This window comes from Camelus dromedarius, chromosome 4 (assembly GCF_036321535.1).
Source record: "Camelus dromedarius isolate mCamDro1 chromosome 4, mCamDro1.pat, whole genome shotgun sequence".
Taxonomy (NCBI): domain Eukaryota; kingdom Metazoa; phylum Chordata; class Mammalia; order Artiodactyla; family Camelidae; genus Camelus; species Camelus dromedarius.
This window is the reverse complement of record NC_087439.1, coordinates 81,777,346-81,793,140: the sequence shown is the minus strand read 5'-3', so window position 1 is coordinate 81,793,140 and position 15,795 is coordinate 81,777,346. Positions and strand designations below refer to the sequence as shown.

Sequence of the window (15,795 nt, the reverse complement as noted above, 5' to 3'; positions counted from 1 at the left end):
TCAGAAAGCCCTGGATTCCTTGGCCTCTTCCTGTTCTCAAAAATGTTCCCCCAAATATTCTGTTCCTCACAAAAGAGGTCCCATATCTCTGAGATCAAGACAGTGCTGGAGAACAGGTAACTGACCCTCTTCAGAGACTGAGATGGAGGACCATGGCCCAATCCAGCCCTCAGCGGTTGTGTTGAGGGGATGGCCAAGGGCAGGGCAGGATGAAGTGAGTGGTCCTTGAGTACCACCCAGGTGCCACTGATCAGCGACCGCCTCTGCCTCCCCGCCCCCACACTGCAGAAGGAGTACACGGACCAGCTGTGGTTTGAGAAAGCAGAGGGGATGTTCTGTGTGGAACTGAGGGCCACCCTGCCTTGCCACAATCTGATCTGTCCACCGTCCCTGCAGTTGCCCATGTGTGCCATGGGGGACATGGCCGAGGCCTGGTTCTGTCTGGACAACGTGGGGTGAGGGGAGTGGTGGAGGCTCAGAGGTGGGAGGGGTGAAAACTGTGAGGAGGGTCCCTGGGAGCAGGAGAGACCGGCATGTCTGGTGGTGAAAGTGGGTAGGGGGTTCAAGGGGGCGTCTCCGCCTTTCTAAAGCAGGGGCAGTGGTCAGAGTGAGCCCAATGGCTCTGACCTGCCCACTCCCTCCAGGGACCTTCCCACCTTCTTCACCTGGGAGTCCCCCAGCCCCTTTCAGATGCTGCCCACCACGGGGCTGCTGGAGCCAGGCCAGGCCTGCCAGATCAAGGTGACCTTTCAGCCAATTCTGGCTGTCATCTATGAAGTTCAGGCCACGTGCTGGTACGGCGAGGGCAGCAAGCAGAAGACCAGCATCCGGCTGCAGGCTGTGGGTGAGGCCCGGCCTCTCACCTGTCCCCAGAGCCCCCCTGCTGCACCTCCCTGGGTCTCAAAGCTTCAGTGTGCCCCTGCTCCGGCCTGCACCCCACCCTGGCCTGGCCCACATGGGACCTCCTCCAGCCTCCTGCCCTCCCCCGAGCCCTGCAGGCTTTGCCTTTTCTTTTCTTTCTTTGGTGTCACAGACTGGTGTTTCCCTGGAGACACCTGTCTTCTTTGAGGGCTATTTAGCTGGGGCCACAGAGACCCTCCTGGTGGGTTTCTCCCCAAACCACCCCATCCCTGCCCTAGCTAAATGCGCACAGCTGCTGGTGAGCATAAAGCAGAAGCGCCCGGAGGACCAGGATGTCGAGGGCTTCCAGAAAGTGTTGCACTTTGGCTCTGTTGCTGTGGGCTGCACCGCTGAAAGGCAGATCAAGCTGTATAACCCGTCAGTGGTATGCGTCCTGTGCATATAGGGGAAGTGGGGGCAGGGACCACAGGGCCAGGTGCTCTTAAAACCCACCCCCTGTACAGAATGCTACAAGCCCCACGTTACCCTTGTCTGTTGATACACTCAGGTGTCAACAGGGATCCCCTCTCCTCTCAGCTGGGAGCTGGGCTGGGATATACCTTGGCCCCCAGAGCAACTCCAAGAGCAGCCCTAAGTTTATCCTGGTGCCAGGATACAGCTAGCTTTTATGATACCTTTGGGAAAAGAAAAAGGTGCCCCCTCTGGGTGGTCCCAATGCAGAGCACCTGGCTTGGCCCGTTCCTTCCTCCTGAGGGTGTCAGCCTCGCTCCATGATCAGAGTTGACAAGTGGGGCACAGGTGGGACAACAGGTGCCCTCACCCCCTCGACTGGGCACTTTGAGACAGACTGCCTCACCCTGTGACCTGACCCCTCCCGCCTCCACCTGGCCCCACAGGTAAGCGCCCCCTTCAGGATCGAAGTGGCTCCAGACATGCTGGCCAAAGACCAGGTCTTCTCGTGCCCCACGGCCCATGGCATCGTGCCCCCGGGAGAAAAGAAATGTGTGTCAGTGTTCTTCCACCCGGAGACCCTGGACGCCAGGACTGTGGACTACTTGTCCATCATGACCTCTGGCTGTGCCTCCCAAACCCTGCTCAAAGTTGTTGGTTTCTGTAGAGGTACTGGCAACCCTAGGACCCTGCACTCCCTCTGGAGACAGGAGCAGCCCATGCCTATGGTTGGCAAGTGCCTGCTCCTGAAGAGTCCAGCGCCTTCCTGCCCTCAGCCTGGGTATCTGCTGCCCCCTGGTGGGCTCAGTGAGGAATCAGTTACGGACACTTGGAGATAATGTTGCCCTGCTAACGTGGTGATCTGGAGGTCTTCTCAGGCCGCTGGGGCTCTGGGCTTTTCCAATCCAGTCTTCTCTCTCCAGGCAGTGCCACCTCCCATCAGTGGTACCCTTTCTGAGACATCCTCGGGGAGGCTGATACCCCAGCCCCACCCAGGTGGCAAAGCCCACTCACAGGGCCCCATCTCCTGTGCCCAGGTCCTGATGTGTCCCTGCAGCACTACTGCGTCGACTTCAGCTGGGTCAACCTTGGAGAGTGCTCGGAGCAGTGCCTGTGGATTGAGAACAAGTCGGACTGCACGGCTCACTTCCAGTTCGCCATTGACTGTCAGGAGAGCGTCTTCAGCATCAGACCTGCCTTCGGGACCCTGGTGGGCAAGGCCCGCATGACCCTGCACTGTGCCTTCCAGCCCACTCACCCCATTATCTGCTTTCGGCGGGTGGCCTGTCTCATCCACCATCAGGTGAGCTGTCAGGGAGAGGTGAGGAAGGGCCCAGTCTGATGCCCAGTGATGAAGACAATGCTTGGTGCTCAGTCCCCAATATTCTGGAACTTCTGAAACTTTGGGGCTGAGTGGGCCAGTCTGGCCCTGACTGCTGCCAGGGCAGACTTTACCGCTGCTGCTGCTGCTAATGGGCTGGGGTAAGGGGATTGGACCTCACCCCATGCAGCAGGTGTGGGGCAGAGAGCCTTGAAGTGATGACCCCAACCCAGGCCCCTGGAGAAGGTGTTACAAATTGTGCCCTGACCAGCTGGTCTGTGGCCAAGGTGGTGAGTAGAGGCCGAAATCTAGCCTCACACAGACAAATGTCACAGGACCCACTGTTCCTGGACCTGATTGGGACCTGCCACTCGGACAGCACCAAGCCAGCCATCCTGAGGCCTCAGCACCTCGCTTGGTACCGCACACACCTGGTGCGGGGCCTGACGCTCTACCCCCCCGACATCCTGGGCACGATGCTGAGGGAGAAGAAGCTGGAGCAGGATAAGAATGGAGCCCTGATGATTCCCATTGAGGTTCGCTGGGCCCCTCTGGGGTCCCCAGGGGCAGGCTGCCTTCCCCAGCTTCATGCCCTCTTCTCTAGCATTCTTGGGCATCCTGTGCTCCAGAGCCCTGGGGGCACTTTTAGTAGTCGGGGGTGATATGTGTGGAGCTCTTGTAGCCTTTTCCAGAAAAGAGCACGTAGATGAGGGACAGCAAGAGGAATGGCAGCTGGGCCCCTGCCCACCCATCTCTCCCTATGCAGGACCTGGAGGACACACCAGCCCCACAGTATCCCCTCATCCCCCCCATGACCGAGTTCTTCTTTGACGGTACCAATGACATGGCCATCTTCCCCCCGCCCGTCAGCATTGAGCCTGTTGAGGTGGATTTTGGTGCCTGTCCCAAGCCCGAGGACCCCAACCCTGTCCCCCTGTGCCTGATGAACCACACCAATGGCAAGATCACTGTGGCCTGGACATGCAGGTCTGACTGCCCCTTCTGGGTGACCCCCAACACCTGCGATGTGCCCCCACTCAAGTCCATGGCCATGCGCCTGCACTTCCAGCCGCCTTACCCCAACTGCCTCTACGCCGTGGAGCTCGAAGCCTTTGCTATCTATAAGGTGTGTGCGGGCAGATGAGACAGGGAATGTGGGTTCTCTGCCTTGGAGCCTGTATGGCAGGGTGTGGGGTTGGAGTGGGTGATGGGTGTAATGGAGGATCCAGCCTCTCTGTCCCAGGTTCTGCTCCCTCTCCTCCTTGTCTTCTGGGCTAGACTGCATGCTGGGTGGTTTGTCTCTCCCAGGCTTGTGGCCTGCCTTGGCCGAGGGGCTTCCTGGCCCATTGGTTATGTCTCACTCACATGTGCCTCCCACCCTCCCTGGAGGGAGGACTCAGGGGAGCTCAAGCCCCTTGGAAAATTTTAGTGCACAGGGAGTAGTTTCCTGGGGCTCCTGGCTTCTCTCTAGTCCCTGAGGTAGAAAGTGGTCCCTCTAAAGGAGTGGTGGGTAGGAACTAAGGCCTGGAGGATGGAGTCAGGGGCACCGGCTATTAGGGGAGGGGCTTCTAGCACAACTTCCTATGATCAGGGAACTGGCAGTCCCAGCCAGCCTCAAAGTCCCTCCTCATCTCGTCAGTCCTGCCCTTTCCCTCCCTTCTCAGCTCTGCCTACCCTGTTCTCTCCCAGTGGAGGGAAGAGCAGAGCCATGCAGTCAAAATCAGAGCCCTTACCAGCTATGTGACCTTGGGCATGCTCCTTAATGTCTCTGAGCCCCGGTCTTTTTATCTATAAACTTAGGATCACATCCAAACTTTTAAGAAGTTTTTCAAAAGCTGAGTCTTCAGTTGCCACTAATATCTTGGCATTCGGGGGACATGGAGGTTTGTGGGAATGAGGCTGTGGACACCTGTCTTTGATGAGCCCATCAGACTTTTAAGTTACAGGCTCAAGCCCTTTGCTGTTTGTTACACCAACCACCCACATGTGGCCGCTGAGCACTTGAACTGTGTCTAGTCCCAACTAATATGGGCTGTAAGTGGAAGAGACCTGTTGATTTCCAAAACTTAGCATGAAAAGAATGCAAGATGTCTCACGCATCACTTATATATTGATTATATGTTGAAATGAAAAGATTTGGGGTCTACTGGGTTAAATAAAATGTATTATTGAAATTAATTTTACATGTTTCACTTTGTCGATGTGGCTACTAGAACATTTAAAGTGACGTTTGTGGCTCACACTTGTGGCCTGCTTTATATTTCTATTGGCCAGTGCTTCTCTGGGCACATTCCTGCAGAATGAATGCTGCTTTCACATCCCAGCCCCACCCTCATCCTGCTGCAAGGATTACAGAGCCCGAGTTTGCTGAGTGTTTGGTGCAGAGCCTGGCACACAGCAGGAGGGACTGTTATGACTGCTGTTGTCCGCGCTGTCTTCCCAGGGGGCCTCTGCCTTCTGTGCCCCATGTAGGACTCCTGCAATACAGTGCGGGGTGGCAAGCCAGGGTGCCCCACAGGTCAGACACAGGACTCAGCTTGTCCATGGGTCCGGCCCTCCTGCAGGTCCTGCGGAGCTATAACAACATCGAAGAGGACTGCACCGTGTGCCCATCCTGGTGCCTGACACTCCGGGCGCGGGGCCACAGCTATTCTGCTGCCTTGGAGCACCACATCCCTCAATATTCCCTGGATGCCCCCAAGGTGAGCGTGGCCCCAGCAGCAGTGGGAGGTGGGACAGGGCAGCCTGGCCTCTGCCAAGGCCTGCATACCCTTCTCCTGTCTCTAATGGTCTCAGAAACTTGTCCAGCACCCTCCCTGGCCATCCCAACCTCCCCACCACCAGCCCCTGGGGCTCTGTACCCATCAAGGACTCTCTCCTGGGCCACGACACTGGGAGTGGGGAGAAACTGGGGCTTGGACTACTGGCTCCCATCTGCTCCATCTGAAATTCTCCCCAATCCTCTAACACTCAGGTTTGAAATTCTCCAGCTCCTTCATTTGCCGTGTTTACTGAGTTCCTGCTGGGGATACAACCACCCACCCCGTGAGCCCCTGCCCTTGGGGATTATCCAGACCTGCAGAGTTGCAGAGCCAGCCCCTTGGCTTAACCCAATCCTCAGGGAGTCATAATTCCCAGGCTTCACCCTTGGAGGCCCCATCTGACTTAAGCACCAGGATGACACAAGGTTTAAAAACACAGATCCTGGAGCCAGATGGCCAACTTCCAATTCTGGTTTCTCCTTCGAAGTCTCTTCCCAGCTTCTGTTACCACTGCAGGTTTTTCATCCGTCTGCACTTACCCTCGTGCCTCATATTATTGCTGGAAAGGTGCTACTTTTCGATATTGTGCTTGGGGACGATCTTGCCCCTCCTCCACTAGTTACACTTCTGCTGAAGGGTGACCCTTTCTAAATCCATCCTGACTGCTTAGGGTTCCCTTCTCACTGACTACCCCCCCACCCCTTTCCCTTGGCTAATTCCTCCCAGTGGTTTGTGGCCTTTACTGCAGTCCAGCAGATTCTGGGCCCCTGTGTCCCAAGCCACCTCTGCCCCCCTTCCACCCCAACTCATGCACATGTGCTCATTGCCCCAGCAGGATGGGGCACCTGGCTCAGTGATTTCAGCCTTGTGTTTTGTCACCAGCTCAGCTCTGGTGCTGGCCACACTTTAGATGCTTTAGGAATGTTTGGCAGCTGGGATTGCTGGGGCTTTCCTTTCTCAAAGTGGGGTTCCCCTCAGCTACTGGCATGAGAATCATCTAGAAAGCGTTGCTTACCCCAGAGCTTCTAGACCAGGATCTCTGACCATAATTTTTTTATCTAGTCATCTGTTGATGGACATTTAGGTTGCTTCCATGTCTTTTATTGTAAATAGTGCTGCTATGAATATTGGGGCACATGTATCTTTTCAAATTAGAGTTTCCTCCAGATATATTCCCAGTGCAACTGGGTTCTCCAAAGGATGATTTGAGGGCACCCTAAAATGAAAGAACCTTGATGGGGGCAGTCTTAGGGGCCTGAGTTTCCCAGGGCCAGTTCCTGTGGCCACACCATCTCCCAGTCTGGAGGTCTCTGGAGGACTAAAGCATTTTTTGGTTGCACAGAGGCATCTGGGATCTCCTTGGAGACGACTCCACCGAAGCACACAGAGACTTACCCGACTGTATGTATGGGGGAAGGGGGAGTGCATAAATCTGAGCACGGGTCCCTCTTCTCTCCCATCCCAGCTATTTCCTGCAGTGTCCCCCAGTGAACCCTCCTACCGCAGCTTACTCCTGATCAACAAAAGCTCCATGCTGCTGACCTTCAACCTGGCCCCCAAAAGCAGCTCGGACATCTCCCTGCGGCCCAGCTCAGGCCTCGTGGCCCCTGGGGCCCACAAGATCTTCCTCATCTGTACCTACCCCAAGGGCAATTCCTGGAAGCAGCACATTTTCTACTTGCAGTTCAATTTTTGTCCCCAGTATCTGAAGGTATGAGGCAGGAGTAGGGGACTGGGTCCCTGGGAGGGGACCATCGTCTGGTCCCCCTTTTCAAAGTCACATTCTGGGGCTAGTCTCTAAGGCTCCTCTAAGTAGCCAAGGGGCTGTTCCTCCTCTAGGAAGTGGCATAGCAGGGAGAGGACCCCTTGGCCACATCTGGGAACAGCTATCCTCAGGGCCCTGCCTGTCTACCATATGGGATCTGGGACAAGAAAAGGGGTATAGACGTCCCAAAGGAAGGAGTGGGGGCAACACAAGACTCATATCTGCAGGTGGTAGAAGGTGTTTGGGTCCAGGCCAGGGAAAGCGTCCACGGTGTTGGAACTATGTCTGGCCCATGAAATGGTCTGCACATCCTCTCTCAGTCCCTGAGTTCTTTTCAGGAACTATCTCCTGGGCCAGTCATCCATACTCTGCCTTTGACAGAAGCTGCCCATGCCCAGCTGGCAGAGGGCCTTTTGCTGCTCCCTCCAAGGGTGAAAAGCTTCCCACCTGTGGCTTCCTGGACATTTGGGGGAGCCAGGGCTGCAGGGTAAGTTCAGGGCACTGTCCTCCCTTCTCTGACCTCAGGAGGTAAGCATGCAGAGCCGGGAAGAGCCACTGCAGCTGAAGCTGGACACCAGTAAAAGCGTCTTCTTCAAGCCCACCTGGGTGGGCTGCTCCTCCACCAGCCTCTTCACCTTCCGCAACCCCTCGCGTCTGCCCCTGGAGTTTGACTGGAGGGTCTCCCAGCAGCACCGAAAGATGCTTGCCGTCCAGCCCACCAAGGGGATTATCCAGCCCAGTGAGAGCCTTGTGAGTGCCCTGCCACACTGCCAAGGGCTGGAGGGAAGGGCACCCTTCATCTTCACCTTCACCATCACCTCTTAGTCATGCCTATCACGGGTCAGGCTTACTGTGTGTACCCTCCCATTTAATTCAGTCATTTCTTCCAGCCTTCCTACCTTATGAGTAGATATGATTGTTATCATCATCATACCCCCATAGTGCAAAGCAGAATTGAGACTTAGAGGGGAAAAAAGCCATTTACTAAGACTCTGCATTAGGAAGTGCAGAACTGGGATTTGCACCAAGGTTTCTAATGTCAGAGCCCAGGGGTGAGTCCACTCTCCATCCATGGTCCCCAAAGCTGTGAGATCACTGGGAGGTGGTGTGGAGCAGCTGAAATTGGGGTCAAATGGGTGACTATTATTAAGGAATAAGGAAGAAGACTCCTAGAGATCCCAGCGGTAGGTCCCTAGAAGGGAGGGCATGGGCTGGGACCCAAACTATCAGACCCTCATCCTTGGTTTAGGGCCTTATAGACTAGTTGGGGAGACAAAACTTGGGCCAAGGCCCACCAGGACACAGTGTCTGTAAGAACCCGGGGTAGTAATCTGCAAGCTGAAAGACCACGTAGACTCTGGAGTCAGCCTCAAGAGTTCCCACCCCAGCTTCCACCAAGCACCCTCAACAGCTGTGTGACCTTGGGCAGGTTACCCCCACTTCTCTGAGTCTCCAGTTTCTCATTAGACAATGAGGAATTAAAATAATACCACTTACCTTGTGAGGATAAAGAATTGAGGGGGTTAGGGAGAGAACACGGTGCATGATGTATATAAGTGCTGGCACAGGAAACACTCAGAAAGGGTTACCATAGCTTGAGATGCTACAGTGGGACCTCAGATGGCCAAGAGCCTGGGCAGGGGTTCCCAGAGACCCCCATGCAGGGATAACTTCTGTGACCCCAGACGCTGACATGGACCTTCAGCCCTCTGGAGGAGACCAAGTACCTGTTCCGAGTGGGGATGTGGGTCTGGGAAGCCGGCCTGCCCCCAGACACCAAGCCCCCTGCCACCACCCGCTACATGCTCCGGCTGGTGGGTGTGGGCATCACCAGCAGCCTCTCCGTGAGTGGGGGGACCCTGGCGGGTGGGAGTGGGGGCCAGGGGGCCAGAGCATAAGTGGGAGGGAAAGCCCTGGGGTGTCTGACTCCAAGAAGGCAGGCGATGGGAGTCTTCTGGTCCCCCAGCCTGCACCCCTAGACCTGCCCTTCCTTGGGGATTCTGAGGCCAGGAGTGAGGAAACCAGGGCCATGGGCCTGGGAGAGCCCCCAACTCCTGGCTGGCTGACTCTGGCCCTCAGGCAAAGGAAAAGGAGCTGGACTTTGGGAACGTGTTGGTGAACAGCAAGCAGTCCAGGATACTGGTGCTTCTGAATGATGGCAACTGCACCCTCTATTATCGCCTGCTCCTGGAGCAGAACAGCCCTGAGGTTGTTGGCAACGGCCCCCTCGGTACTCAGGCCTGGGCAGGACTGGGGCCGGGAAGCAGGCATTGAGGGGTGCTGGTTAAGACTCGTTAATCAGACCATGGTTTGGGGCAGGCAGAGCAGGGATTAAAACTTGGTGCTTCCACTTCCTAGATGTGTGGCATTGGTGGGTCCTCTCTGAGCTCAGCTCCCCCATCTGTAAAATGGGGCTACTGGTAGCTTCTACCTTGAGGGGCTACTGGGTGGAACAAAGTGCTTAGCAGGTGCCAATGACACAAAGGTATGTCCCCACTGTCTTGGTCTGGAGAAAGGACTCGACTCCCTATTTCCTGGCTCAAGGCCTTCTCTCTAACCAGCACCATGCTGGCCAGGGGAGGGTATCTGGGATGGAACAAGAGGAAAGGCCAAACCTCTCTGGCCTGCACTGAGGGCCTCCTCTGCCCTTGAATGGACCTGGTCATCCCTGAGCAGCTCTGCAGCTGGACCGCACAGAGGGAAGCTTGCCACCCCGCTCTGAGGATACCATCTGCCTGACCGCCTGTCCCAAACACCTGTCCCAGTACTCCTGGACCGTCAGTTACTCTCTCCTCTCCCACAGAGGTACCTGGACCACCTGTTCCGAAGAGTCAGGGCCAGGAAGGAAAGAGGGAGGGCTGTGTGAGCAGGATGTGGGGTGGGAGGATGTTGAGGATCCAGACAGAGCAAGCAGAGTGGGTGTGAGCATGCCAGGGTGTGCTTTTGTGTGTCTGGTGTGTATGCCTCATACCAATCACATCTGCCTGTGTGGGTGTCCGTATGTGTGGGCCTGAGCTGTGGAGGACTCAACGTGAAGAGTTGAGAGCAGTGCTGATTTACTGTGGGAACTTAGACAAATCCTCAGCTGCCCTGGGCCTCAGCTTCCTCTTTCATAAAATGAGGTTGTTACCAGTCTGCCCCAGGGCCGCCTGGTAGGAGGCCAGGGCTGCACAGGAGATTGGCTAAGAGTGTGGACTTGAGCCAGATTCCTTGGAACTGGATCCTGGCCTGAGCACTTCTTAACCATGTAATCTCAGCAAGTTGTTAAACCTCCCCATGCCTCAGTTTCCACATCTGTAAAATGGGAGTAATAAAGGTTAAAAAAAAAAAAGTATTGCTATATGTTACCATCTGGGCAAAACTTGAAAACATTGTGCCAAGTAAAAGGAGCTGGCCACAAAAAACCATACATTGTATACTTCCATACAAGGGTTAGTTTTATGTGAAACATTCAGAATAGGCAAATCTACAGAGATAGAAAGTAGATTAGTAGTTGCCAGAGGTAGGGAGAGGGGCAAATGGGGAGTGACAGCTACTTGGTACTGGATTTCTCTTCCAGGGCATGAAAAATGTTCTAAAATTAGTGGTGATGGTTGCATAACTCTGCATACACAAAACAAATCACTGAATTGTTTGCGTTCAAGGAGTTGATTTTATGGAATATAGATTGTCTCTCAATAAAGCTGTTAATATTAGTTTGACTGAAAACAAATAACAGTGCACATTCAATACAGTGGTTTGTGCAAAGCACTTAGGACAGTGCCTGGTATGTAGAAAGTATCAGACAAGATTTGGCTGTTGTTGGAAGCATCCCAGAGCCTGGGGGACATCTGCTGCTCCTGACAAATGTTCCGGGGCAAGTTGCTCTGGACCCCTGCACCCTCAGCCTGTACACCTCGCCCCAAGGGAGCTGGAAGGTGAGCCACTCCTCTCTCCCACATCCCTTCCCCTCAGATAACAAGGTTGGGGAGAAGCAGGAGCTGTGTCACGTCTCCCTTATGGCTGTGTACCCCCTGCTCTCCATCCTGGATATCTGCTCCATGGGCAGTGCCGAGGGCATCACCCGGAAGCACCTGTGGCGCCTCTTCTCCCTGGACCTGCTCAACACTTACTTGCAGCAAGACCCCACCCCCTGGGAACTCACCTACAAGGTGCCCACCAGGCACAGGTGAGGGCCTGGGGGAGAGGCAGGACCTGTCTGGGAATGTCCTTGGAGCTTCCGGCCCATGCCCCCAGCACCAGGTGGCCCTATCCAAGAAGGGACACCCTATCTCCTCCCCAGTTCTTGCTCGTTCCCAGAGGGGCCTGGAGAAGGCAAGGATTGACTTGAGGTCTGAAGTGCTGACCCACCCCTGCCCCTGAGTCCCAGATTTTCCAATTCCCACCTGTAGGGAGATGGATGCCAAGCCAGCCACCCCTGGGAGGGCCCCATCCTGTCCCCAACCCTGTCACTGAAACTGTTTCTCTTCTTCACACAGCACCAGCCAGATCCCCCCTGTTTTCACTCCTCTGAAGCTCAACTTCAATTTTGGGGCAGCACCGGTAGATGCCCCACCCTCTGTGGTGCTCCTGGCCCTGAAGAACAGCGGAGTGGTACCCCTTGACTGGTATGGGGGTGTGGTGCTGGGAGGCCCGGGAGACAGGTGTTGGAAGATTTCTCTTGCTGGTGGTGGACCTAATTGCCCGGTGTCTGAAGTGTGTCCCCACCCCATTGATGGGATGTGGAGGCCAGGGTGGGACTGGGGTCACCCAGCAGGACCTGTCACTCGCTGAAATGCATCCATAGGCTTAGAAGTGGTGGATCACCCTGGTGGAGACGGGCAGAGTCATCCTAAGGGCTTAACGAATGAGAAGTAGCCATTGCACATCTGCTGCACGCTAGCCACTGTGCTTCACGAGCCTTTTCTCCTCCAAGCCCCCACCAACCCCGGGGAGAAAAATCCTCCTCTGCTGATAATTTCACAGGTGGGAGGCTAAGGACTCAGGCAAGAGCACTCAGCCATTAGACGTAGAGCTGGGTTCACATCCAGATTTGTCCAACTCCAGACCCCCTGCCTACACCAATTAGCAAGAAGGCTTCAAGGTACCCCTGACAGAGCCCCAGCCCAGCAGGGGCCAGGTCTGCATGGGGGCGAGCTGAGGGTCTCTGGCAGGGAAGGACTGGGCTCTGCTGTCACAGTGCCAGTGTCAGGGAGATGACAAGGCTGACCAAAGCTGCGTGGGGCTGCAAGAAGGGTGGAGGCTGGCCAGAGGGCAGGCTGCACTTCCCCAGTCACGCGGGGCCCAAGCTTGGAGACCTGGGCCGCCAAGGTGGGCCTTTCCTGTGCTTGGCTTTCCTCCCAGTGGGACCCCGAACTGGTGCCCAGTAAGCATCCTGTTTCCATGCCACGCACCTTGATTTCCTAGTAAACTTCCTTTTGATGACTTCCAACTTTGCTTGGCTAGACGGAGGTGAGGAAGAAGGGTCCCCATCTGGGTCAGGCTTGGGAAAGAGAGCCAGGAGCCCGGCCTGGGCATGGCAGTGGGCGGATGAGAGTAAAATAGGCAGGCAGGCGTGTCTGTGATCTCAGTAACCTTCCTACCTGAGCCAATGCTTGTGACGTGTGAGGGTGGCTGGGGTGGGGGCTGCATTGTCAGGGATACAACGGCTGCCACTTACTCTCCAGGTTGTCCTGCCCTTCCCTGTGGTGGTGGATGCTGGAGGGGCTGGCTCACTAGGCAGCTCCTGTCTGAGAAGGGCAGGGACTGTGAGTAACTGAGGGCTCCTGGCCCTGAGTGACTGGGAAGCTTGGCAGGCAGTGGCCTGGAAGGGAAGGTGCAGGGCCCGCCTTGAGCTCTGGATCTGCCATTCACTGGGCTGTTTGAGTGGCCGGGAGCCAGGTCCTACAGGGCTCAAGAGTGGGGGCAGGAAAAGCGGCATTGGCCTGTGTCCTGGCCTGGAACAGCATATTTTGGTGTTGTGTGTGCTTGTGTGTTTGTATAGGAGCAAGCCAGCTCACGCTCTCTGTGGAGAGGGTCCAGTTTGCTGGAAACCGGGGCGGGAGGAAAGCCAGGCAGAGTGCCCAGTGAGCTGGGCCCGTCCACCAGGAGATCATTTGAGGTTCAGGAAGGCAGTCTGTGCTTCTTCCCGGATTCCAAACACAGGGAACCTTCCTTGGAAGGCCTGACTCTCCTAGGCTTTTTGTGTTGTTGTGTTTCCTTTCAATTTCTTAGAAGGCTATTTTTGAAAATTCTAGTTGGTCTCTGCTGAACTCATAAAGAACAGACTGAAGGTTTTATTCCTGCCAAGACCAGTGAGAACCAGGGAGTGTGGACTTGGCCTGGAGGCAGCAGCAGGCAGGACGGAGAACCCCAAGTGAGGAGGGAGTGCATCACTGGACCTGGGAGCTGTACTGCTGCCCCATCCCCTCCAAGCCTCCTCTGATGCCTCTGCCTTGGCCCAGGGAGATGCAGGGCCATGCATTTAAGGCATGATCCCTCACAGGCATTGGAAACGCTGGTTAACGTCACCTTTCCCTCATGCACTCATTAAGTCATTGACTACATATGGACTGGGGGCTTCCTAGATGCAGACCCCAGAACCACTCTTCAGAACAGAAATGCAGGCAAGCCCAGGCCCTGTCCTCCAGGTGGGGCATAGCAGCCTTTTGGTGCAGGGTGACGTGTGCTGTGAAAGAGGCATATGCAGCATCTCTGTTTTGGAAGTGGTGGTGGGAGGGGGCATGTCAGAAAGGCTCTCTGGAGGCAGATACAGCTGAGCTAGACCTTCATCCCAAGAAGAGGCAGAGAGGCTGCAAAGGCGCGGACATGGGTAAGAGAAAAGGGCACAGCTCGGCTGCAGCGTTGATGAGGTGGGCAGGGGCCGAGGCATGCAGGGCCTTGGACTTTTCCTTCTGAGAGTTTGGACTTCTTTCTTAGGGCCTCAACGGGATGTAAGGTGGGATGGGGGGCAAAGACATGATCTACTTTCGAGATCTGTACTCTGGTCTGGTTGGGGCCATGGGTGTGGAGAGAGGATTAGTGGCTGGAGGCAGGGGGATAGGTTGGGAGGCTTCTGCAGTCCCCTGATGGGGGCCCACGTCGGAGGACTGGCAGGGAAGAGGGGGCTGGGATTATTTGGAGGTAGACTGGGTGAGGGTGGCCAGGGTAACAGAAGTGTTGAAACTATCCAGACTACCACAAAGCAGCAAGATCTCATTTTATTGCTGATCAGATAAAAAGTGCTTTATTCACTTGTAACAAGTCAAACAATACAAGGGTAATGGAAGAAAAGTACGAAACTCCCCAGCTCCTTCTCCAGTCTTCCCTGCTGGGGTGCTGAGGGCTTGACACATGCATGCTTCCTCTCTCACCCTCATACAAGGCTCAGACACATGGATACAGCTACAGGGTTATTCTGTTTCTATTTCCCTTTCTTTCTTTTTCTTTTTCTTTTTTTACCATAATGGCATGATATTATACATATTACTCTCTGCTCAGCATCATGACAATAACATTTTCACTCAGCATTGTGTCAATAACACTCCCTTCAGATCAATAGTGATTGGAACATATAGATATAACCCATTCTTTGTAACAGCTGCATAATACTCCGTGATTTGAATGGCTCTTACTTTTTCGGGGGTTTTTTTGGCCCTTATATTTTTAAACCACTCCTTTATTAGATGACATGGGTTGTTCCCAGTGCTTTTTATTTTTTATTTTTGCCACTACAAAGGAAGTTGTAGTAAACATCCTTGTGGGAGTGTGTGTGTGCATGCATGCACACAGACACATGCATACACATACATACATTTATTCCTGCAGCTTACTTCCCCAATATATAATTTCTGAGTCAAAGGGCATTTTTTTTTAAATCTGTGTACTTTTTATTCTAATAGATGCTGTCAAAATTCCTCCAACAAAAGGTGGTAGCAATTCCTTCTCTCCCTACCCATGTTCAAGGGTGTCTGTTCTTTCTAAACTTATCTGTATTGGATGTAACTATTTTTCACAATTCAGATGTGAAAATATTTAAGATTGATTTGAGGGGGTTCTGATTTTCATTTTCCCAACTCTCATTGAGTCTTTTTAGATGTGTTGATCATTTTCTTTTTCCCTTCTGGCTGTTCCCTGTTCATATCCTCTGCTGAGTTTGAGGCCAGCTCTGTGCCAACTCTCTGAGAGTGGAGAGATCCTCCTTTCCAGATTTATACCTTGGGACCCCTGTGTCACTTGTTTGGTCACTATTTAGCATACAGTATCTGCTTTACCACAGCACCAGACATTGCACTAATTCTGTGCCCATCCTTGCTTTGGACTCAAGAGTGCCAGCCCTGGACACCCTCCTCTGAGGGCGAATGGGGCTGGTTGGTGCCACTGGCATTCCTAGACTTTCTCAAGCTCTTCCTAAGAGCTTTGTCTCACAAACCCTTCCAGGATCAGTGCCCAGCTTAAAGTGACCCACATTTACAAACAGCCCCTCAGCCCCTGGCACTCACAAAAGGAGCCTCAATCTCCACTTTCCATTGAGTCACCAGAACCCTGCTTCTGTTCCTGGGGTTGGGGGCTGTTATGAGAATCCGCAACCGTCGTATTCGCTCAGCCGTGCTTGGGACAGCTTGCGGATAAGTAGGGGAGGTATGAAGGAAATCTCC

At 54.4% G+C, this 15,795-nt stretch overlaps 1 protein-coding gene across 1 annotated transcript in view; it reads left to right on the top strand.

The window, feature by feature from the left end:
- CFAP65 (cilia and flagella associated protein 65) overlaps positions 1–15,795 on the top strand; it is a 34,540-nt gene that overhangs the window by 8,958 nt on the left and 9,787 nt on the right. The window contains exons 7-21 of the mRNA XM_031452196.2: positions 289–455; positions 645–844; positions 1,140–1,285; positions 1,758–1,980; positions 2,349–2,614; positions 2,968–3,168; positions 3,399–3,758; positions 5,197–5,334; positions 6,860–7,105; positions 7,685–7,909; positions 8,845–9,003; positions 9,239–9,389; positions 9,836–9,964; positions 11,114–11,327; positions 11,638–11,766. Of these exons, the coding sequence (XP_031308056.1) occupies positions 289–455; positions 645–844; positions 1,140–1,285; positions 1,758–1,980; positions 2,349–2,614; positions 2,968–3,168; positions 3,399–3,758; positions 5,197–5,334; positions 6,860–7,105; positions 7,685–7,909; positions 8,845–9,003; positions 9,239–9,389; positions 9,836–9,964; positions 11,114–11,327; positions 11,638–11,766 (2,954 nt within the window). The remainder of the gene's footprint in view (positions 1–288; positions 456–644; positions 845–1,139; positions 1,286–1,757; positions 1,981–2,348; positions 2,615–2,967; positions 3,169–3,398; positions 3,759–5,196; positions 5,335–6,859; positions 7,106–7,684; positions 7,910–8,844; positions 9,004–9,238; positions 9,390–9,835; positions 9,965–11,113; positions 11,328–11,637; positions 11,767–15,795) is intronic.